The sequence below is a fragment of the Cyprinus carpio genome, chromosome B7 (assembly GCF_018340385.1).
Source record: "Cyprinus carpio isolate SPL01 chromosome B7, ASM1834038v1, whole genome shotgun sequence".
NCBI classification, from domain to species: Eukaryota; Metazoa; Chordata; class Actinopteri; order Cypriniformes; family Cyprinidae; genus Cyprinus; species Cyprinus carpio.
This window is the reverse complement of record NC_056603.1, coordinates 18,252,425-18,277,974: the sequence shown is the minus strand read 5'-3', so window position 1 is coordinate 18,277,974 and position 25,550 is coordinate 18,252,425. Positions and strand designations below refer to the sequence as shown.

General features: G+C 37.4%; 1 protein-coding gene across 1 annotated transcript in view; it reads left to right on the top strand.

Annotated features, from left to right (window-relative positions):
• The window catches only part of LOC109067373 (immunoglobulin superfamily DCC subclass member 4-like), an 80,566-nt gene that overhangs the window by 45,577 nt on the left and 9,439 nt on the right, over window positions 1-25,550 (top strand). Inside the window, exons 4-18 of the mRNA XM_042727666.1 lie at window positions 2,703-2,836; window positions 6,699-6,830; window positions 8,388-8,540; window positions 10,280-10,690; window positions 12,834-12,998; window positions 14,752-14,889; window positions 15,920-16,084; window positions 18,512-18,733; window positions 19,337-19,435; window positions 19,534-19,717; window positions 20,651-20,778; window positions 22,539-22,709; window positions 22,818-22,951; window position 23,010; window positions 24,408-24,510. Coding sequence (XP_042583600.1) covers window positions 2,703-2,836; window positions 6,699-6,830; window positions 8,388-8,540; window positions 10,280-10,690; window positions 12,834-12,998; window positions 14,752-14,889; window positions 15,920-16,084; window positions 18,512-18,733; window positions 19,337-19,435; window positions 19,534-19,717; window positions 20,651-20,778; window positions 22,539-22,709; window positions 22,818-22,951; window position 23,010; window positions 24,408-24,510 — 2,340 coding nt within the window. The remainder of the gene's footprint in view (window positions 1-2,702; window positions 2,837-6,698; window positions 6,831-8,387; window positions 8,541-10,279; window positions 10,691-12,833; window positions 12,999-14,751; window positions 14,890-15,919; window positions 16,085-18,511; window positions 18,734-19,336; window positions 19,436-19,533; window positions 19,718-20,650; window positions 20,779-22,538; window positions 22,710-22,817; window positions 22,952-23,009; window positions 23,011-24,407; window positions 24,511-25,550) is intronic.

Sequence of the window (25,550 nt, the reverse complement as noted above, 5' to 3'; positions counted from 1 at the left end):
TCGAGAAATGCACCAAAGTGACCGAGAAAAACTCTAATGACAACTAGATCAACCATTTTGCATTTAATGACTTATACGATGAACTAATGCCTAGATGTTTTGAGGGGTAAGACTATTGCACAGAGAACTATATAATACATTTTGAGCAACATGACATTAGTAACTGATAATGTAGGAATAAGCAGACAAAAGTACATAATCAATTGCATGAATGTACCAAAGCCATCGCAACTTGTTCAAAAGAATGAGAAACTGGTTTTAGGAGGTGTACAAATGACTATATTATGTGGAGGTTGTACAAATAGTTTTGAGAATTTCATTTCTGATTTGAGAAATGCACCAAAGCAACTGAGAAAAACTGTAAACACAAAATAGCACGACAGCCACTCGCGGACATCTGTCGCACACAAACAGAACCAAAACACAAAATAAAGTCCAGGCCTGGTCCCCTCTTGTCTTGCACTGTCATCACTCCTCCTTTTATCCTTCCAGAGCTCCCCGTGGGACTCGAGGCCGGTGAGTGGCGCAGGAGTCGCGCATTAACGTTTATTCCACCGGCCTCGCTCCATTCCCACAGCTCTCGGCCCCGCCCCTCTTGTTGCTTGCCCCTCTTGTCACAGCTATATTTAAAAATAAAAAAACCTTTACACAACATGAAAATGTGATCAAAGAACACATCAAAAGTAATTTACAAGCAAAAAAAGTATTTTAATTTTAGTTTACAACAATACTATGGTTGCCTGTGAAAAAAACCAAACAACAACCTGTACATGTAGACCTGAAATTCACATTAATTATGAAGCTGGTCTTCAACATTTGGCCATAAATTTTCATCAACATCACAGTGAATGTCTTCATTGTTCAGGCACCCGGGAAAAACCTTCTGGCATGAAGAATCCAGGCTAGACATTGTTCTGCAATTATATCACCACAAGCTTCATCCATGGCTTAAAGAGAAGGGTGACATGCTCATGGGGATGGCGATCATACACCTTCCAACTCTATGTAGAGAAGAATTCCTCAATAAGGTTGAGGAAAGGAGAGTATGGGGGAAGGTAGAGGGTCATGAACCGAGGATGTGCCTGAAACCATTCCCGAACATGCTCTGCATGGTGGAAATTATTTTCCAACATGATAACATAGATGACATCTTCACCCTGACAGGCCTGCTCAAGCTCATTTAGAAAAGCTATCAGGTGTTCAACGTTGTATGATCCTAGAACTGGTCTACAGCCTACCACACCATCTACAGATATATGTCTCCTGTTAATTCTGAGAGGACAACAGTATGCTGTCGGTATTTTAAGATTACAAATTACATAAAACTGTGACAATTACATGTTGTTCTTCTATACAGTAATGCCATTACTGTAACAGTACTATATTGTAAAAGTATAGTGAAGTTACTATAGCATACTTATCGTTTTCTTGGCGAAAAGTTCTGATGATAGAGCTGACAGTTGACCTTTCTAAGTTAGGCTGAACTAACCTTTCATCCTCTGCCATGGTAAGGCCTCTTTTAACCACATGGTCAGCAATGATGGCCCGGACTTCATTAGAGATGATGGTGTGCTGTCTTCTGCCTACATTTCTCTGAAGACCACCTCTTTGTTGAGGAGCACCACCACCTCTTTGTCTTGCCCCATGTCCACCTCTCTGTTGAGGAGCACCACCACCTCTTTGTCTTGCCCCATGTCCACCTCTCTGTTGAGGAGCACCACCACCTCTTTGTCTTGGTCCACGTCCACCTCTCTGTTGAGGTGCACCACCACCTCTTTCTCTTGGTCCACGTCCACCTCTCTGTTGAGGTGCACCACCACCTCTTTCTCTTGGTCCACGTCCACCTCTCTGTTGAGGAGCACCGCCACCTCTTTCTCTTGGTCCAAGTCCACCTCTCTGTTGAGGAGCACTGCCACCTCTTTCTCTTGGTCCAAGTCCACCTCTCTGTTGAGGAGCACCGCCACCTCTTTCTCTTGGTCCAAGTCCACCTCTCTGTTGAGGAGCACCGCCGCCTCTTTGTCTTGGTCCACGTTCACCTCTCTGTTGAGGAGCACCACCGCCTCTTTCTCTTGGTCCACATCCACCTCTCTGTTGAGGAGCACCACCACCTCTTTCTCTTGGTCCACGTTCACCTTTCTGTTGAGGAGCACCACCACCTCTTTCTCTTGGTCCATGTCCACCTCTCTGTTGACGAGCACCAACACCTCTTTCAGCTCTTGCAGCAATTTGTAACTTACAAATTATCAGACAACAATCAGACACGTTGAAAATCTGTGGACATAATAAATGATTCACTGATTAAACATTAAGATCAGTTGAATTAAATGATAGGCAAATGTATTAAACTGAATGATAAGAGATGCAAATCAAAAGTTGATACTGTGAATGAAACATTTATATAGATGAAAGACTTATTTTGTGTAGGGAAAAGGATATTATGTGATTGTGTATTGTACTAACACAATTCAAAATATGCTGAAATGTTTGAAAAAAGTGCACTTTTGATGATCTATGTGATCTACTGTTATATAAGTACTAAGAGTTTTGAAAATTTACCAATTGCTTGTGAAAATTGCGCAAAAGCAATTAAAAAAAACTGTAAAAGGAGCTTCAGTTTAGAAGAACAGCAAATAAACGTGCACATATTGATGTTTTCGGGTGATTTAGAAATGCTAATGCTAATCTCTTTCTCTCTCACGCAGGTACATATCTCTTCCTAATGGGGTGCTGCAGATTTTAGGGGTCACTAAAGAAGACGAAGGCTTGTACCGTTGCGTGGCCTTCAACTCTGCCCGCAAGCGCTTCAGCCAAGAGGCTTCCCTCACAGTTAGCCCAGGTATGACACTAAGACCTGTTCCCAATTACCCCATCATAAATGACCTTTGATTTTTTTCAAGATCCATACCTCACATATACTCATATATATAAGCTCCATTCACCTCATGTCTCTGACTCACACAGTAATGGCTTAGAAGGACATTCAGAAGAGTGCATTCTGGGAAAATTCATTGCGTAGGCTACATCAAAGTTCAGTTCAGTTCTGACTGTTGGAATTAAATGGTGTGTTTTGCTATCCAAATCACCAAAATTCTTAACATATTAACACAATACACTGGACCATATTTTTCTTAGAGTGTAGCCTTTTTGTATGTGAAATTACCTTTGCTGGTTTGCCAAATTAGTTTTTAACTGCCTGTTAATATCTGTTAAAGGGGCAGTTCTGTCATTAATTTGCTTACCCTCATGTCGTTCCAAACCCGTAAGACCTTTGTTCATGTTCGGAACACAAATTAAGATATTTTTGATGAATTCCGAGAGCCCTCTGACCCTCCATAGACAGCAAAACAACTGAAATGTTCCCAGGCCCAGAAATGTAGCAAAGACATCGGTAAAACAGTCCATGTGACATCAGGGGTTCAACCGTAATTTTATGAAGCAACAAAAATACTTTTTGTGCACAAAAAAACAAAACAAATGTAATGACTTCATTCAACAATTTTTCTCCTCCTCATCCCATCATCACGACATACTGTATGAGTTCTGTCACCTGCATGTGAACGATTCGTAATTCATCAGAAATATCTTAATTTGTGTTCTGAAGATGAACGAAGGTCTCATGGGTTTGGAACGACATTAGGGTGAGTAATTGATGGCAGAATTTTCATTTTTGGGTGAACTATCCCTTTAATATCAGATTGAAATCAGATCAGAAACCTTGTTTAAAGTAATGCCTTTAAGAAGGACTTGCAATGTGGCAGTGGCATTTTACTTGTTTCATCGGTTCTTTTAGTGTTTACCAATGATAATATCTATTCTACTTTCCCCGCAATCCACTTGGCTGATGTCATACATCACAGTCACAACATAAGGTGGTAATATACACTCACAATGTGCTGTAATTCTACCAAAATGTCATGATTCAAACCTTTATCTCCATGCCGAAATCTCTGCTGGCCAGACAGTTATTCATCTTTTCTGAATCATTAAAATATTGGTGTCTGGGAAAGCTTAAGCCTGGAGACTGTAGTGTACATCATGAGTTTTTAAAACTTACCATAAATGTTGCTGTTGAGATAGTATTCCCAACTGAAAGAGTGGAGGCCGGAAACAGCATTCATTACATGGCGGGTTAACAAGCAGATTGCTTTACTGTGATGAATGACCGGATTTCTAAACTGAATGGTCCTGATGTGTAAAAATGAATGGTTGTTGGTGCAAATGTTTGATTTTTTAATTAAAGTCACAGAATATTTTCATAATACTCTGAGCAATTTAATATCAAAAGAATAATGGTAATGTGATTCCTTATGAAATGACCCCTTAAATAGTGAAAAATACCAGTTTTGTGGTTCTCCTCCAGTCTTTTTGTTTAAAGTAAAGTTTGAATGTCTGCAGTGGCACTTTCAATGTTGTGTGTGTATGTGTGTGTGTATAAGTGCCCTCTGCAGAGGTGGTCTGTGTTGCAAGCAGAATTGATTTCCTGCTGTCCTTAAGGCTGCTCGGCTGATGAAATGGAGGGGGCAAAAGGAGGGATGGAAAAGAGGAATGAGATGTGGAACAAAGACAGAGAAAGCTAGTGAGATAAAGAACTAAATGAAATAAAAGGGAGTGTGGGAAGACGAGGGAGACGGATCGGTAATGCTATGAAGTCTCAGGCTTTAACCCCCTTCACACACACACACACACACACACACACACACACACACACACACACACACACACACACACACACACACACACACACACACACACACACACACACACACACACACACACACACACACACACACACACCTCTGAACGACTTAAATGTCCATGCTGACCTCTGCTCATTTCCATTTTGTTTCTGCGTTATCAGCCAGAGACCTGAATGATTTTCTGTGTGTGTGTGTGTGTGTGTGTGTGTGTGTGTGTGTGTGTGTGTGTGTGTGTGTGTGTGTGTGTGTGTGTGTGTGTGTGTGTTTTCCATCTCACACATTCATCTTTTAAGCCATTTCTCTAATTGTTCCACATTCATCTTTCTCCCTCTTCTTCTCTTTTACTCCCATTTGCTCTTTAAACCCTTTTATTTGTATCAGTTGCTTCATAAAGCTTCTTCTCTCTCTTTATGGAGGAAAACTAAATTACTTAAGTGGTGAAAGATGTTGAAAGGGACTTCTATTCATGCATTGCTGAAGTTTGAACAGTGTTTTTTGTCTGTGGAATTTCCTCAAAATTTGGTTAATAGGACTGCACCTTTACAGATAGAGATGGAATGAGAGAAAGAAAAGTAGAATGACAGTTTCACTGAACACAATTGCTATTTATTCGTTTATTTATCTGTCTGTCATCTTATTGTATTTATTTTATTATTAAATTAGCAAAGAATTGAAGAACCCCAATCAGCTTTTCAATTATGACAGGAGAAGGACGTAGATTGACACTGGCTGCTAGATGTGTTTTCACATCACTGTCTGCAAGTCTGTGACTAGATATGTATTATCCCAGTATGTTTTCTGTATGCTTTTCTTCACCATGGTGACCCTGTGTGTCTGCGTGTATATGAAGACATCTTATGTAATGAAAATGGCATTTATTGTTACATAAATACTTCAGTCGTTCTTATGTTGTGTTGTCTAACTTACATTTTAATGTGTTGTTTTATTTTTTGCATGTGTCCTCAGCTTTGTTAATATGTAATATTTTCAGTCATGCCGATAAAATCATGCTGAATTGAAAGACAGATTTAAAGAGAGCAGTCTTCACCTTGAGGAAATCATAGTTTTGCTCTGTGAATTCAATGCATCTTTTGCGCCTGAGACCAGACAGCTCAAGTACACAGTACCAGTCTTTATGAGTGTGTGTGAAGCAGGTATCTCATCTCAATATGATGTGAAGCTGTAGTTTGGGTCATCAGCATTCTGCTTGATACTGAATATTTTGTAACACACTCACTTAATCTTGAAAAAGCCTTACAAGCAAACTTTGCTGTTGTTCAAGTGGGTCTTTGTGGTCCGCTGTTCTCAGTATCGGGGTTGTTTTAATCACAGTTGCACGTCCACTGATGTACCTGCTTAAATACAGACACACACTCACATTTCTTTTACACGGTGCACCCTGTAGCCTCAGAAATCTGACCCATTTTAAATCCCTGTGCTGTCCTGCATATGTGATTGCTGCTTTATGTAATCAGAGTGATTCATTTATGATCATCATACTGTATCCATAGCTGCACGCTTATGTTTTACTTCATTATGATCTGTGGGTGTGTCTACTGAATTCATATGGGCTTTTATGAGGCCACAGGAACAGGCCTTTATCTTTACTGTCACTTGTGATCAATTTAATGCACCTTTGCTGAATAAAATGATTAATTTTAAATAATTAAATATATATTTTTTAATATATTACTTTAAATATATATATTTTATTTATATGTGACAGCTGCAACCCAGATAAATGACACCTATCCTCTTTGGCCTCAGAGTTCTCCTGTCTTTCATTGTCTCAATCTCTTCATTCCTCTTTCCTTCTCATCTCATTCCTGTCTCACTCTATCTCTGTCTTTCTCACTTCCTGTGAGCAAAAGAGGAAATGGTGTCCTCTGTCAGGTCAGTTGCTTCACCTAATGCTGCTTTCACTCAAGCAAACCACTTTGCCTGATGGTGAACACTCTCTTGTTCCGTACACAAACACACACCTATAATCTGTCTCTGTAGGTCTGTCTCAGGAGAGTGAGGTTGTGATTGTGGCTCCTCCGCGGAACTCTACGGTGGTCATGGGTCGTCCGGCTGTGATGGAGTGCATGGCTCAGGGTGAACCCAAACCTTTCGTATCATGGAGCAGACAGGGTAAGACGCAAACACTAATATATTACACACACATCTGTAGCCTGGTCTACTGTAACAGACTCCAAGTGCTGCTGTTGACAGATCTAGGCTAACTGACAAGTTGAAGGTTTTAAGGAATCTGCACCTGTACCTGGCCTATACATTGTGCATGAACGTGGCCCATAAACAAGAACATGTCAACCCACCTGATTGATATCGTCCAATCAGGATTGAAGATGTCAAATTAAGATTTAAGAACCCCAAACCAAAAATAGTTGGACTCATGTGGACCAAGGCACACAATATAGATTTAAATAGGAGTCGGAGAGCCTAGTAAGTTAAAATCTTTAAACAAGCATTGCTGTGCCTTTGAATAAAGCATTCGAACCCCTGGTTGGTTCATTAGGAGACGTGCTTGTAATAAGTGCATTGTTGTATTAGATAAAAGTGTCAGCTGAATGACCGAAATGTAATTAGTGCTGTGTTCACTGTCAACTTTTGAGTGCTTACATAGGAAAATTTAAATGATGCACACAAATTGTGATTTATAGGTGAGCTTATATGTTTGGTTTATAGACACGTGGCTTTGCTGCAGCAGACACCCCAACTACACACCCACCCTTCACCCCCACTGTTACTGTCTCCATTCAGGTTCATTACGGACCTAATTTCTTCCTCTTTGCCCCACAATAATGCCAAGACTGTATAACTGAGAGCATTATTCTCATTAGGTTTCATGAAAAATTAAGAAGATGTTGTAAAAATTCATGAGGTGCCTTTTTTCTTTGTTTGAGCGCTAATATGGCAGCCGCAGATGGTCAGTGTCTCCAGTGCTGTACTGACCTCTGCTGGTTCTTGATGTGCATTGCATACCATTATAGTTCATCCAAAATTAGAAATCTGCATAATTTTTTTTGACCCTCATGTTGCTTCAGACACAAAAGACTTCCTTTCTTTCTGGCATGGGTTACAGAATGAGAAATGTTGTATGGACACTGCTGATGTTTGCATCCTTTATTGGAATATTAAAGCGGTAACACTTTATTTTAAGGTGTCCTTGTTACAGGTTACATGTACTTATTATTATAGTAACAATAAATGATGCATAATTACATGCAAGTAATGCTAAACCACACCCTAATCCTAACCCTAACCATACAGTAAGCACATGTAGTTAATTAATATTACTCAGTGCTTAAATGTATCATTACGCTGTAACAAGGACACCTTAAAATAATGTGTAACCATTAAACCTTTAGCCCTATTCATTGTTTTTGCATTTGGAACAACATGAAGGTGAGTAATTGATGATAGAATAAAATGTTGTTATTCTTTTAACTGTTCCTTTAAATACTTAAAAATTTTATTTATGTTTTTTAATTAAAATTTTTATTAATAATATATGAGACTTGGATCCACCTAGTGACCTGATTAAATCTTAAAATAGCTATTTTTCATATTGACAGCTGTATACTTCAAATTTGAAATGTCCCTGCTTGCTCAGTCTTGATTAATTGATTTTCCATTTTCTTTTTCATTTCTTGCCTTTTTATACAACCACTCCTTTGGGATGCATAGATGGGAAGCCTATAGCTACAGATGTGGTTGTCTTGGCAACCAACCTAGTGATTCCTGACACCCGCAGTCACCATGCTGGAGTGTATGTGTGTCGTGCCAACAAACCCAAGACCAGAGATTTCGTCTCATCTCCCGCTGAACTTCGAGTTCTGGGTAATAGTGTGTTTTCCTTTTAATGGATCCTGTATATTCTGAATAAATACTGGATACATTACTGAGAGACTGTAAATGCAACAAATATACAATGAGTCTTACTGATTCAGAATCAGTGAGTCAAATATATGGGAAGCTGTATACCTTATTTATCAAGCACAAAACATTTAATTGGCTAGTAGTTTTAATGGCTGTTAGGTTTTGAATATTTGTTTCAAGAACTGTGTGGTTGCCAGTTTCTTTTTCCTTGCAATATAAAATAGAAAATCCCCTTATCACCATGATTAAAATCAATAAGCTTTCTGGTAAAAAAAAAAAACAACAAAAAAAAACAACAGATGGTGGCTGACTGGATGTAAAATTCATAGATGGTGTATATAAATGGTATACATACACACACACACACACACACACACACCTTGGTAGCAAAACCATTATGACAGTACTATTGTTTATTAATTTAGGTAGTACTTCCTGTATTTGTGTTTGTCCAAAGTGGATGCAAATTTTAGCAAGGAAGAAGACATGCATACATAAATATTTTCCATGCACAATGAGAAAAAACAATAAATGTCACTGGAAGAATCACAAGGATCTGAACTGCACATTTAAGTGATTCCATTGCTAAACACTATCTAATGAGGTAATTTGAACAACAACTCCAACTGTGTGTTGTGATCAGACCGTAGAGGAACTTTGTGGCCATGCATACACTAAGTGCAGTGCATACGCTGACTGATCTTTTGATCTTGGTAGGTGCTTGGTAAATGAAGAAGTTTCATAAGGAAAACTTATCTTAGAAGCAATCTCAATCAAAATCATAAAACAGTCAAGAAACGTTCTGCATGGAAGTATGATATAATTATTCCTCCCAAAAATATGCTCCAACGATTACAGCAAGAAGCTTTTTTTTACGCACTAGGGGAGGCTTCATCTAATCGATGCCCATCTGTTTTGCAGGGAAAGAAAGAGTAGTAGATTTTTTTTTTTTGTCCTTGAGAAATTATGTTAAGATAAGGTTTTGGGTGTAATATAGGTGTAATGGAGTGGTTTGTATCCATTGATTGATTTACACATGATTTCTGTAACGCTTATTCTGTATCACCTGTAGTTAATACAATAGCTAATATGAACTTGCAAAAAACGATAAATTAATCTTAGTGTTACATCTATATACACATTGTTTAAGTTTAACTTTTTAAGTAAACTTTAACCTAAGTTAAATGAATAATTTACACCAAAATAAAAATTTGTTGAAAATGTACTCGCCCCCAGGCCGTCCAAGATGTAGGTGAATTTGTTTCTTTATCTGAACAGATTTGAATGATTTCTGCATTCAGAATATGAGTTCAAACATCTGATAAAAACAATAGCAGAAATGGAGGAGTGGACTGAGTGTGGATTACTTGTAGATTATTGTGATGTATTAATCAGATGTTTGAACTCTCATTCTGACGGCACCCATTCACTGCAGAGAAACTATTGGTCAGCAAGTGATGTAATGGTAAATTTCTTCAAATCTGTTCTGATGAAGAAACCAACTCCATTTTGGATGGCCTGTGGCTGAGTAAATTTTAAAATAGTACATTTATATTAACATTAACCTACATTATTAAGTTGTAGCACATGGTACCTAATGCATTAATAAGTTGTAGCAATGATTTCTATATGGTCCTCAATATCACTCTCTTTTTACTCCACTTTTCCCACTGTCTTTTTTTCCAATTCATTTTGCCTAGCTCCACCAGTCATCCTCCAGCCCCCAGAGCCGGTGTCCTTGTCCCGGGGGAATACGGCTCGGTTTGTGTGTAATAGTTCGGGTGACCCTCCCCCTGCCCTGCGCTGGCTGAAGAATGGAGAACCGGTCCAGTCTAATGCCCGGGTTAAGACTCAGAACCCTGGAGTTCTGCTCATCAACCAGCTGCGGCTGGACGATGCGGGATACTACCAGTGTATTGCTGCCAACAGCCTGGGCACCGCCTGTGCCACTGCCAAACTGTCTGTCATCGTGAGGGAGGGTCTGCCTAGCCCTCCTCGTCATGTGTCGGCCATACCCCACTCGAGCACTTCTGCCTTGCTCACCTGGGACCCACCTGAACATAATAGTGACCAGATCATTGGCTTTTCAGTACACTACCAATGTACAACAGGTGAGAGAAAGTGTGTTTTTATAATGGGGAGTAAATAAATTTCATTCTGTTGCCTAATGGTGAGATCATTTATAATGTTGTAATATATCAATTAATATTTATAAAACACTAATGCAAAATACATAATGTATATTTAAAGGGTTAGTTCACCCAAAAAAAAAAAAAAAAACTAAATTTTGTCATTAATTACAAACCCGATTCCAAAAAAGTTGGGACACTGTACAAATTGTGAGTAAAAAAAGGAATGGAATAATTTACAAATCTCATAAACTTATATTTTAATCACAATAGAATATAGATAACATATCAAATGTTGAAAGTGAGACATTTTGAAATGTCATGCCAAATATTGGCTCATTTTGGATTTCATGAGAGCTACACATTGCAAAAAGTTGGGACAGGTAGCAATAAGAGGCAGGAAAAGTTAAATGTAAATATAAGGAACAGCTGGAGGACCAATTTGCAACTTATTAGGTAAATTGTCAACATGATTGGGTATAAAAGAGCCTCTCAGAGTGACAGTGTCTCTCAGAAGTCAAGATGGGCAGAGGATCACCAATTCCCCCAATGCTGCGGCGAAAAAGTAGTGGAGCAATATCAGAAAGGAGTTTCTGAGAGAAAAATTGCAAAGAGTTTGAAGTTATCATCATCTACAGTGCATAATATCATCCAAAGATTCTGAGAATCTGGAACAATCTCTGTACGTAAGGGTCGAGGCCGGAAAACCATACTGGATGCCCGTGATCTTCGGGCCCTTAGACGGCACTGCATCACATACAGTAATGTTACTGTAATAAAAATCACAACATGGGCTCAGGAATACTTCCAGAAAACATTGTCGATGAACAAAATCCACCATGCCATTCGCCGTTGCCGGCTAAAACTCTAAACATGATCCAGAAGTGCAGCCGTGGAAAAAGTGGTAAAGTGGAAAACTGTTCTGTGGTCAGACGAATCAAAATTTGAAGTTCTTTTTGGAAAACTGGGACACCATGTCATCCGGACTAAAGAGGACGAGGACAACCCAAGTTGTTATCAGCGCTCCGTTCAGAAGCCGGCATCTCTGATGGTATGGGGTTGCATGAGTGCGTGTGGCATGGGCAGCTTACACATCTGGAAAGGCACCATCAATGCTGAAAGGTATATCCAAGTTCTAGAACAACATATGCTCCCATCCAGACGTTGTCTCTTTCAGGGGAAGACCTTGCATTTTCCAACATGACAATGCCAGACCACATACTGCATCAATTACAACATCATGGCTGCGTAGAAGAAGGATCCGGGTACTGAAATGGCCAGCCTGCAGTCCAGATCTTTCACCCATAGAAAACATTTGGCGCATCAGTTGACCAACAAGAAGCCTGTATTAGACAAGAATGGGACAACATCCCTATTCCTAAACTTGAGCAACTTGTCTCATCAGTCCCCAGACGTTTGCAGACTGTTATAAAAAGAAGAGGGGATAAACGTGGCCTTGTCCCAACTTTTTTGAGATGTGTTGATGACATGAAATTTAAAATCAACTTATTTTTCCCTTAAAATGATACATTTTCTCAGTTTAACACATTGCCATATAGTCAATAATTATACAAAGTTGAAGAGCTAAAATGACTAGAAATATATTAAAAATAAATTAAAATTAAATAGAAAATTAATAAAATAAAAATTACAAAAGCACATAAAATTACTAAAAATAAACTGAAAACTGAAAATTTGATAAGTGAAATAGTATATTAGTAATATAAATAGGATAGGAATAATACTATAATAACACTGGTTTAATTTTGAAGAACATTAATTTGTTCTCAAATTTAAAACAACTTTTTGTGAGCACTTTCCTGTTTTGTTAGTGGAAGTTCCTGGAGTCCCTGTTTGACCTGCAGTGTTTCTCATTACACTGAGTGTAGCCAGCTTAAGTGGATCAGTCCACAGAGAAAAATCCTGTCTCATTACTTTACCAAAGCCAATCCACTTCATAGATCGCGGCTGTACAGAACCACAAGCCATATGTAAGCTCCGGCTGTTATTGATGGGGTCACGCTTCCCTTCATTTAGAAACACATACACACAAAGACTGTCAGAAAAAATATTTTGGCTAAGATCAAATGTTTAAAAAGCAAATCCACTATTTGTGTGTTGACAGGCTCAGACCACATGGAGTATCAGTTTGCAGTGAATAACGACACAACAGAGCTGCACGTAAAGGATCTGCTCCCTCACTCATCCTACACCTTCTATGTAGTGGCCTACTCGCCCATGGGTGCCAGCCGCCCGTCACAGCCCGTTACAGTGGAGACGCTAGAGGACGGTGAGCGCTGACTACACCTCAAGTGTGTTAAATATAATGTGTGTTCTCACAGGCTATGGTCAGAATAGCATGCTATCATACTACTTGTGCTATTTCTATTATATGTACTGTATGCTATGTATAATCTGCATGGTTTATGGATGGAATACATGAACAGGCTACTTATAACTATTATGTAACACCTCAAATACTGTAAATGCTGTATGCAATGTGCTAGACTTAACCATTGTTTTTTAGTACAATTTTGATTGCAATGCTAGTAATTTGAAATAATGAATAAAATAGTCATAAAAACCAAAATGGCAAACTCACAGACTTTCTGAAAGGCACAGATTGCTATTTAATTTGGTGCTAACCACTTTTTTTTTTTTTTCTTACATAAGAGAACATAACAGCTGGCACTGGCAATTTTTAATTGAATGTGCAAGATTTTCAACGCCAGCCACTTCCAATTATTTAAGTTGTACAAAAAACTGCCTGTTATGCTGCTTGATGTTGCACATAATTTAAATTTTACCATAATCGTAAATGCACTGATTTGTAGTGCAAATCTTCTGGTTATTTACCTGTAGCAACTGATGAATAGGAAACCTAGCACATTTACAGAAAATAGCCTAATTTTGTGTAGCAAAATGAGGTTGATACATGACAGCAATTTTCGTTCCTATGGGTGCCCTCTGGTGGCCAGAGAAAAATAAATGACCTCTCTGTGCAATAGACACTAGGTGCATCCTAGGGCCCTATTTTAATGATCTAAGTGCATGGTCTAAAGTGCACGGCGCAGGTGCACTCAGGGCGTGACCGAATCCACTTTTGCTATTTTAATGACTGGAAAACGGTCAACGCGCCTGGGGCGCATGGTCTAAACCGGCTGTCCCTATTCTCTTAATGAGTAATGGGTGTTTTTTGGGCGTAACGTGCAATAAACCAATCAGAGTCTCATCTCCCATTCCCTTTAAGAGCCAGTTGCTTTTCTGCCATCATGATGGATTTGCTATTTACGCGACGGAATTGGCAAGCACAAAGACAGAACGTTTTTCCGAGATGAAATGGCGCTGCTCGTGCACGAGCAAATAGGTAGCCTAATTCTGATACATGCGATGACTATCCATTATGACATGTATGCATTTTTATATTTTTGTAGCCTACACAATAATATTGTTTTGCATTGTAATCCTTTAATTTTTTAACATTTGCCGATTCTTGAAGATGCCTAAGGACTCCAGGAGGGAGCATTTAATTTAAAAGTCTATGAAAGTGATTTTGTGCCTTTTTGGGATGCACAATAAAGCGACATTCACTTGCAGAACCCAAGCTTCTAGAGGGCACATTAGTCTGAAGTAATGAATTTAGGTAAAGGTGTGCAGAGCCGGTGGTGGTTTTGTAGACAAACATTAATGCATTGAATTTTATGCGAGCAGCTATTGGTAGCCAGTGCAAATTGAAAACAGAGGTGTGACGTGCATTCTTTTTTGGCTCATTAAAAATTAATCTTGCCGCCGCGTTCTGGATTAATTGTAAAGGTTTGATGGAACTGGCTGGAAGAAAGCATTGCAATAGTCTAGCCTGGACAGAACAAGAGCTTGAACAAGGAGTTGTGAAGCATGTTCCGAAAGGAAGGGCCTGATCTAATAACCTTATAAAATGAATACATTAGACGACAAAGCACGTAGCGGATAGTATAAATGCATAGTGTGTAATACATCATTTAGGGCATGTTTTGTAATCTTTGTTTGCTTTGTGTTATCTGCAGTTCCCAGCGCTTCTCCACAGCTGTCCCTGCTGAGCACATCTCCCACCGACATCAGAGCCATGTGGCTGCCTATGTCCCCACAGCTGAGCCGCGGAGCCATCACACGCTACCGCATTGACTACAGAGCGCTGGAGCAGGGTAAGACAGCGCCATCTACTGACCTTGTGTTCGTGTTAGCCCCGTAAAGCCTGACATATGAATTAATAGTCAGACAAATCAGTTTTTTTTTAAATGGAAGAATTTATTGAACCTTTACACAAAATAAAAAAAAAAAGTTTTTTTTTTACATATGTGTTGAGTATCATATTTAATACATCAGGCTTTTATGGCTAATATAGCAAAAAAAAAACAGACTTTGTTCAAAGGCTCAAACAATGCAGTGTTGTGCAGTTTCTGATATATATTTAGCCATATTTAAAAATTTAAATATGTAAATCAGTGAGATCATAACAGTATAATAGACAGGATAATATCATACTGTCACTCAATCTCAATCTCTCTCTCTCTCTCTCTCTCTCTCTCTCTCTCTACAAATAACTCTTAGGATATTTAAATGCTTAGTTTTATGATCATATATTTTGTAGTGGGGGCACAGTAAAAAGACATGTGCACCATGACCTTAAGGAGGCGTTTTTTAGAACTAAACTAAAAGGCCTTTTACTTGCTAAAAAAGTACAACCTATCAATCAGAAGACAAAGGTATGTAGTAGACTGCATACAACAGGTATTTCAGCAAAGTTTTGATAATGTTGAAAATTTGGAGGCCTTTGAAATTTGCATATAAATTGTGATACAGTGGAATTTATAGGGTTAAGATGTGACCTTGGCCTTGACCTTGAAACATGATAAATACATGTTGGCTGCTGAATTTGTAGCTTTGTGCTTTATCTGTGGTCGCTAGTAGGGCAGCAGGCATGTCTGGGGTATTTTGAGCTGAATGACAAAGACATGGCTGATTGCTCCTGCTCTATTAGAGCTCTGGATGCTTAATGAACATCAATAAAGGTGGAACAAAAGACAGATTCGGTCTGATGGCCTGTGACGCAGAATGAGAGACAGAAGCAAACTCAATTCAGACATTCATTGTTCATGCTTCTTTATCAGCCAGCTGCAGAAATGATTTTCACTGGCATACTTATTTTCTGGCACGTGTTTGTGTGCCCTTCAGTGGATCACATCTACTCTGTAGAAGTGGGTGGGAATGAGACTCAGGTGATTTTAAGAGATCTGAAACCAAATCAAACGTACCAGCTCCGGATTGCGGCGGGAACGCGAGCTGGGTTCAGCCAGTCTTCTGAGTGGGCCTCGCACCACACACCAAACCTTACTCAGGGTGAGTGAACACATAAACACGCACACATAAGCAAATGCACTATGTGCACACTGATACCAGTTTCAACTCGCACAAGGTTAAACTTATATGCAGTGGTGCCTCCAAGGGGCAGCCGGCTGGCCGTTGATCCCCTAAAACAACACTGACCACCCACTGGTTTCACAATCACCAAGATTGTATACATTTTTGCTTAACTCAGGGGTCGGCAACCTTTTCGGCCTGACGTGCCATTTTTAATTTTTCTGATTAACCACTGTGCCAAGCCCCCCCACCCCCTCTTTTTAATGCATTCTGTATTATACACTATGCATTAATGCTTTGTACAGTACATACACATTTTTAAATGATATGATAAAAAAAAAACAATAGGCCTATTTTTATTTTCATGCAAATAGTTTCTGAAGATTTTTTCATAAATTGTTATTTAAACTTTTAAAAGTTTCTTGAATAACAGATATACAGTGTGACCGTACTGGAAATCACTGTATCTGTGTGTGACAAGGCCAATGTATTAAAACCATTCAGTTTAATCGCAGTTCTATATTAATGCGCTGCATTAATTGATGCATGTGTGCAAGCACACACATACACACACACCGCTGGCACACAGATCTGAGATCACGTTGTTGAAAAAGTAATATTCAAAAGCTCATAAACTTGTTGTCAGTGCTGGCACGAGACTTTTAATAATCGAAGCTGAATTGCTTATATTTCTCAGCAAGGAGGGCGGTAAAATCGCTGTTTTTAAGTAACTAAACTTGGCTTCATATTTTTGTAGAGAGAGACAGACGCAGACAATTTACACATCTATCTTTTGCTCTCAAAATGTCCATATTTGAGAGAAAGAAAAAAGATTGAGTAGTTTGCGTCACTGGATATAGCTGTCGGTCATTTAACTATCGTAAACATATCTTTAAAAGTTGACTAATATTAAATATTTTGCAGCTTCATCTTACCTCGCTCTCTTTAACATTAAACTGACTCTTCGTGCTCTGCTTCTGTCAACAGTAAACCCTGCCTACTTTGATTTGATTGGCCATCTCAGTCGATTTTACATTGATAAGCGTTTTAGACCGCTGAGGCTTTGATCTGAAGTGCCTAGTATGTGCAGCGGTCGAGCGTGCATCCGTAGACTAGTGCAAGTTAATTCTCACACTTTAATAGTATTTATAGCTCCTAACAGGCTGCGTGACTATGAGAAGTTATTACATCAAAATGTACGTTCCCTATTGCTCGTGTGCCAGCGATTATCCCTCTGCGTGCCACTGTTGGCATACGTGCCATAGGTTGCCGACCCCTGGGTTAACTTCAGATTTTCTTGGGATTTAAATGGCAAAAGTGATTTTCTAGTGATGTCTACATGTACTGTATAATCAGATACAGTCCAAAAACGAAAAACTCAAGTAAGCATATGTCACCACATGCTTTATGCTAGTAATTTTTTTTGTGTGTAGGTTAGATCTTGTCTCTCCTGGTACAAAGTTCAAATCTATAGTCAAGTACAAAGTCCTAAATGCACTACTGTTTAACGCTGCATCTTATAAAAATCAGATTGAAAAAAAAAAAAAAAATTACAGAAAAAACAGTAATATTGTGAAATATTATTACAAAATAAAAATGTAAATGTATTCTTGTGATGGTAAAGCTGAATTTACTCCAGTCTTCAGTATGCTGCTTTGTTGCTCAAGAATAATTTCTTGTTATTATCAATGTTGAAAACATTTATGCTGCTTAATATTTTTGTGGAAATTGTCATATAGAAAGTTTAAAAAACTGCCATTTATTATAGCGCATAATTATATAAATGTATTTGCTGTCCCTTTTGGTCAATACAATGTGTCACTGCTAAATAAAAGTATTATAATTATTATTATTATTATTATTATTTTGCAAAATATCATATTGTACCCAAACTTTTGAATGCTAATGGATGTTATGCTAATTTTAGTATAAAATCTGATAATGAATATGTGTATATTCTGTTCAATCCATAGCTATTTTGAATTATTTATTATTTTAATTATTTTAATTATATTATTATATTAATTTGTATGATCTTAATTTTAATTATTTGTTATTTTAATTTTGTCTTAAATCAATTAAATCAAGTAAATTATTTTTAAGCTAAATTATTTTTCTCATGTTTAGCTGTTCCCCATGGTTTATTCTTAAAGCTTAAATGAGAGGTTAAACGTAGGAAAATAAAATAATCGAATAATTTGGATCCACATGAATTATTGTAGTTGGATAAGCTTGCAGGCTTCTTTTTGGTTGTTTAAAATACTAGTATAATTTGTATGCAATCTTCAGCATCCTCCATTAAAACTGTCCTGGAGGCGCCACTGCTTATGTACTGCCTTGCCAGCATGCTCACACAAAATACACACCGCCGTTCTCACTGTCGTCTCCCTCTGTTGTCTTTCCCAGTGCTCTTTGCTCCCGCTGAGCTCAAAGTGAGAGCCAAAATGCATTCCCTCCATGTCACATGGCAGCCACCACCCAATCATACTCAGATCACTGGTTATAAGCTTTCCTGGCAGGAACTGGATGGAGAGGAGCAGCCCAATGAGGAGAAGCCTTTGATCAATGAGAGGATTCAACAGATCAAACTGAGGAAGAGAGTTAAACACCATGAGGTCACAGACCTTGGTGAGAGTTGAGCAGTAACTTTATTCACATAAATTATACTCTCACACACAAATGTACTTGAAACTGCATTTCTAATATAATAGCCACATTTACACAGCAGCTCATTTGATGCTAAATGCAGGGACCGTATTTTTGGATGTGCTTAGTGGATAGTGACTCTCTGTCACTGTCAGCAGTTATAAAAGGAAAAACTGAAGATCAGCTTTGGCTGTTTGCCCATGACTTCAGACAGTATTTTTCATGCAATTTTTGCTCCAGACCAGTCTATACCAGGGTTGATAATATAGTTAACTGAAACTAAAGCCATAAAAAAGAATTTTCATTGCTTGAAATAAAATAAATGTTAATTAAAATAAAATATCTAAAATAAACTTCAGCTGGTTGCCAAAGCCATATTTTCATTTTCATTTAACACTAAAATAACTACAACTAAAACTGAAATATGCTGAAAAAAACTAAACTGTCACTAAAATGAAAATTATAAAAAAAAAAATTAATTATTATATATCAATTATTTCTTATTGATAATAAAATAACAATGCAATGTATGCATGATGTTTTACAGTATGAGCGTGTGAAGTTTTATTTGCCTGATTGTTTCAGCTCCCGATCAGCTGTATGAGGTGAAAGTTTGGGCGTTTAATAAACAGACTGAGGGTTACCCTGCTGTCTGGAAGGGCAGAACAGAGAAGCTCACACGAGGTGCGTGTGGTTGTGATGAGATCAAATCATATCTTGCTGTCCTGTAGATTTAAATGCACTAAATTTTTTGTGTGTGTGTATGTGTATCGTTTTCTTAGTGCGGACAACAGACTCTCTCCCACCATTGCCACCCATCAGCGTCAGAGCTCGTGCAAACAGTTCCACCTCTATCTGGCTCCACTGGGAGAAACCGCACTTTAGCAATGTGCGAATCATCAACTACACTATACGCTGCAGCCCCGCAGGAATACGCAATGCATCGCTGGTATCATACTATACCAGGTACCAGGCATATACACAATAATGGTAATGTACAGACAGATTATAAACAACCATTGTGAAATAAAGACTAAAGGCACACATACATCATCGCACGCTCACTTGCTCATTAATTTTCTTACCCAAGCATTCATTCATTCATCCAGCAATTATTTGCCAATCTTTGGCATTTTTGTAATTGTCATTGGTTTTAAAATTTAATTTAAATATAATTTTAATTAAATATTTTATGTAAGAGAATCATTTTTCTCTCTATATATGATCTTTTTTTATTATATTTTTTCTTTATATAATCAAAAAAACATAAAAATAAATACATATATAAATTTACTAAAAATAATATTCAACAAATAAACCTTCGTTTAAAAAATGTGTAAATACCAAATAAAATTATGCACCACAACTATCTTCAACATTGATATATTACTGTCAGTCATATAGCATATATAAAGAAAAAATATTATAAAAAAAGATCACAGTTTACAAAAAAAATAAAATTATGCACCACAACTATCTTCAACATTGATAATAATAACAAATGTTTCTAGAGCACCTAATCAGCAAATTAGAATGATTTCAGTTTGATCATGTGACATTGAAGGCTGGAGTAATGGGGCTGAAAACATCACAGGGATAAATCACACTTCACAATACATAAAAGCAAATTTGTTTTTAATTAATTTTATTTTAATTCTGTTTATTTTTCTAATTGTTCCAAATTGTAATAATATCGCAAAATATGATTGTTTTACTGTGTTTTTAATCAAATAAATGCATCCTTGGTAAACATAAGAGACTTCATTCAAAAACAAAATTTTCACCCAAACTTTTGACTGATTCATTTAAGCCACACTGCTCTAGAAAGCACTAATTAAGACTCCTTTATCAGTCAACCGGTCCTCTTACTGCATTTTTCTGTATCTCATTGTATTTCAGCTCTTCTCAGGAGATTTTACTGGAATCACTAAAGCCCTTCACCAGCTATGAAATAGCTGTGCAGTCTAATGGAGTTGATATGAGTGGCCCTTTCAGCAGCACAGTGGAAGAGTCCACACTTCCAGACAGTGAGTACAGCCCATTTCAGTGCTCTGAAAGAACCTTTCTACCTAATATATTGGATAAAGAAAGTTATATGAAGTTTAAAGATGTTATATGGTCTTTATTCTCTTTTTCACACGAGTAAATCACATGGGTAAATTTGGGAGAGTTCACACTGTGTCTTGTGTTTGTTCGTGCGTGAGCGAGAGCTTTAATTATAGTGTGTACACATGCGTGAGTGTCTGTAGGGTTTTTTGAGTGGGGAGTGATGAATGAATACGTATTTGTGAGTGTGTGAGTTGTGTGGCTCAGTGTGAGTCAGTGTGTTTGTGTTGGGTTAACAGTTAGGGGATTAATAGGGAGAGGTGTAAGGAGATAATTGGCTTTAATTAAAAGCCCAGATGGAATTGCCCCTCTTGTTGTCCAAGAGTCTTTCAGCTTGTCAGTCAGTCTAGCCAAGTGATGGCGGGGAGGGGCATGTTGCCGCAGAGATTTAGTGTCAGACTAACTGAGAGGAGCTTTTTCTAGTTTTTAGGGGGGAGAAAGAGTGGGCACTTCAAATGAAACCTTTCCCTCAAAAAAACTGATGTTATACTCGTAGTATCTCCCAGACTGCACATGCTGAGACCATTATAACATCACAAACCTTTACGTGTGCTTTTCTTGGCAAACAATTTTTTTCTACAAAAGGAAAACTGCATTTTTTGTGTTTGTGATATCTGTGTTGCCTTAGCAACTAGCACACAAAAATACAGTATAGCAGGTATATAATAAGAGATCCTTCACTTAAAGCATTGCTTTCAAAATCAAGTTTAACATGAAACACAAAATGAGGAGTTTAGAAGAATGTTCCATCTGCTTCTTTCCATACAATGAAAGTGGATAGTGATTTTTACTGTCAACCTTCAAAAATGATCAAAAGTTGGCATTAAAATAGTCTGTGACTATTGCGCGCATGTTTCTTGATGCTATGCAGACCGAAACAGACTGAACTTTAAGTTATTTGTTGAAGAAATTTTAGTGTTTTATTTCACTTTTACGTGGTGTTTGCATATAAATTTGTCTTAGCAGTGTGTGTACACAATCATCCTACAATGATAAAAATCCACTCCTTTTTTTAAATACTCATTAAAACCTAAAGAGTCTCAATTATCAAACCATTTTGATTTTCTAAGCAGTATGACATCATACTGCTCAGGCCCCACCCACGACTGCTGATGGCCCGTCCTGTATTAGAATATTTCTGCCCTCAGCCGGTTGTATGCTGTCCGCCATTTTTTGTGAGTGACAACAATGTGTCGTAACCAACGCAGGTATTATTAGATGTAAAAGTGAACATAAAGTCTTAATTTTCTCTTGACATCAGAGCAACTGAGGACACAGTGGATTAGTTTTGTTTTTAATGGTAATGCACCACCAAATACACAAAAAAACAGAACAGAGGGGCGGGGTCAGCAGTAGCTCATTACCATTTAAAGAGACATGCACCAAAACGGGTCGCTGTGAACAGAGCTGTTTTTGACAAGGTAAAAAGGGTGTTGTTTTACACGACCATTGAGGAATTTGATAAACATTTCATAAAAACCCTAAAGAATCATACCAACTTGTGGAAAATGGGCATCCGATGTCCCTTTTAAGTATGAGTAGTCTGAAATAATGGATAAAGGAGTTTTTTTGTTTTTATTGTGTTTAATTCAAATGAGTCAGAGCATTCTTAATTATTATGCTTCTCTTTTCCTTTTTTGGTGTCTTGTGTGTCGGGTATAAACGTGTATTTTTATGACAGGACCCTCCTCTCCTCCTCTGGATATGCAGTTGAGTGCGCTGGACTCATACTCTGTTCTGGTGATCTGGCGCCCTCCACTGGAGCCAAATGGTGTCATTTTGACCTACTGGATCCTCTACACTGGCAACATCAGCCATCCAGATCACCTGTGGATAAACCTCACACATGATGGTAAATCTACAAACACACACACAAACAACAAGCACATGGTGCTGTACTTCATTTGAGAATTTAGAATGTCTCTGATAAATCTCTCTTTGTCTCACTTTCTTTCCTTAGGTTCTGTTAACAGTGCAGAGGTCCAAGGCCTGATGAGTGGGACACGTTATTATTTTAAGATGGGGGCTTGCACTGAAGTTGGGGTGGGACCATATTCACCTGTGAAGGATGTCTATACTAAACAAAAAAAATATGTATTTAAAGTTTATCAAAATATTTTCATACTATATGATTATTTAATGGTTTTTTAAGGGTGTGTTTTAAGTTTTATTCTTCAAGGTTTATATTGTGTTTCTGTGGTCACCATCTAATTGGTACTTTGCAGTATTGCTTTGGCTAGTTTAATTAATTAATTTAATTTATAGATCAGATAAAGCATTTTATGATTTGCCTTTTTTAAAGCAATATGCCAATATCACCCTACAGTTTTTGTTTTTTTTTTTACCAGGTGACTTTTTACCTCTGATGTAAATAGTTACACTATTGTTCAAAAGATTGGGGTCTGGAAGATTTAGAAAAAAAAAAAGAAATAAAGAAACTAATAGTTTTATTCAGCATTAAATTGATCAAAAGTAATAATGAAGAGATGTATGATGTTAAAATATTTCTGTTTCAAATACATGGCATTCCTTATTATTTTCCTTTTATCAAAATATCTTTATTTTAATGTTTCATACTATTTCACAATATTACTGTTTTTACTGTATTTTTGATCAAATAAATGCATTATTGTGAGCATATTTGACTCCTTTCAAAATCATAAAAATTAAGTAACCTTTATTTCACTGGAAATATAAAAGAATCAATCTCCCATAGCTATTAATTGAAAGCTCAGAATCTTTACATTTATGAAATACATTTATACATTTCTGTTGCATCTGCACTTGTGCCTTTGGTAGATGCTTTTATCCAAAGAGACATGCATCGTATTCAAGCTATACAATCAACTGAATGAAACTCATGGCCTTGAAATACTCTTTGAGCTACAGAAAACTTGGCTGATATGTGAACATTTGCTATCAGAAAATGGAAGCTTATATCTCACAAACATGAACCTGCCAATTTCACTGATTTGTGCTTGTACATATCAATTGCAAAAGAAAACCCTCGACTAAAATGCCAATTAATTCTCTCTAAATCTTCATTATCCAACTCATGAACATCTGTGTGTGTGTGTGAGAGACTGCCATCTTGTGTGTGTGTGTGTGTGTGTGTGTGTGTGTGTGTGTGTGTGTGTGTGTGTGTGGTGTGTAGAGAGACTGCCATCTGCCTCTGCCCATCACTGACACTCAATTAATAGCACTCCCACAGGGAGTGTGAAGTGATTCAGTCCAGCCTCATACACACACACCGTCTGTGGGGAGTTGGCCATAGAAAATCACACAGACTTACATACACCAGTCATATAATGACTTATAATTAATATAACACATTGTGTTATAATTCATATTTCATTATTATGCTTAAGCATGATTCAGTTGTATTGAATTACTATGAAGTTTAATTATGTATAATTACTCGCTGACTGATTTCTACAATTCTGTTGTGCATTCTCTCTCTCTCTCTTTCTTTTGCTATTTCCACTCTGATGTCTTTCTTTTTCTGTCTTTTCCTCCTGCCTCCTTCTCTCTGTTTATCACTCTCCTACAGAGCTGGATATCCATGCTGTGACTGGTATCATAGTTGGAGTGTGTCTTGGTCTGCTCTGCATCCTGCTCTGCATGTGTGTCAGTTTCCGCAATGGAAAAACACGGTATGCTCCTGTTTAAACTCTGTAAGATCCACACATTTAAATTGCTTCATTAGTTATAAATGGTTCACCCAAAATTTAAAATTCTGTCATGATTCGTCTGTATGACTTTCTTTATTGTGCGGAGCAAAAATATATTTTTAAAAATGTTTCTTCTGCTTTTGCCCATACAATAAAATTATGTTCAAAACAACATTGGGCCAGTTTTGTTATTTTAACAAATGATAACAAAGTTATTAAAGATAACTAAAATTATTTTTCTGTAATTGAAATGAAGCTGAAATAAAATAAAATGTAAATAAAAATGAAGATAAAAATGAAACATTGCCTAGACAAATAAGTTATATATGTAAGATAGAAGTATAAAAACAAACAAACAATAAAAATGATAAAGCACATGACAAAATTAGAACTAAAATTAAAAACTTACATTAATATGAAGTCAGAAAAAATAAAAATAAAAGATCATTCAAAACAGTAATAAATACTATAATAGTATAATAATGATACTAAAATAACACTAAATAGGAACTTACCGACTTATTGAACTCACTGACTCTTATTGTATGCATTAAAAAACTGAAACTTTTTAAAAAATGTAATTTCATTGTTAAATGATTTATTCCTTCAACACAGAAAAATGCTGCAACAATTACAGTTTAGGCAGCAATCTGTTTTCCCTGAAGGCTTTTAATGACAAACGGGCTGCAGTGAAAAGCCTCCCCAAATTACTGTGTATTTCGTTTTTGAAAGTTTCAAGGACCTTTTGGATGTTCCTTCAATCTGGAATGAGACATGGGTGAATAACAACACTCAATCACACAGTGTGTGTGTCTGAAGCAGATGTGGCAGATGTGGGGTATTGAGAGCTGAATGACAGAGAGTCATGGCTGATTGCTCTTGCTCTATTAGAGCTCTTCTGGTTTAATGAACAGCCACAGAGGCAGATTGAGTCTGCTGGGCTTTTGCATTTAGAGAATGAGAGAACCAAACTCATTTCACCTTCTTCTGAGAATTGTGGTCAGCTGCAGTGATTATTGGTT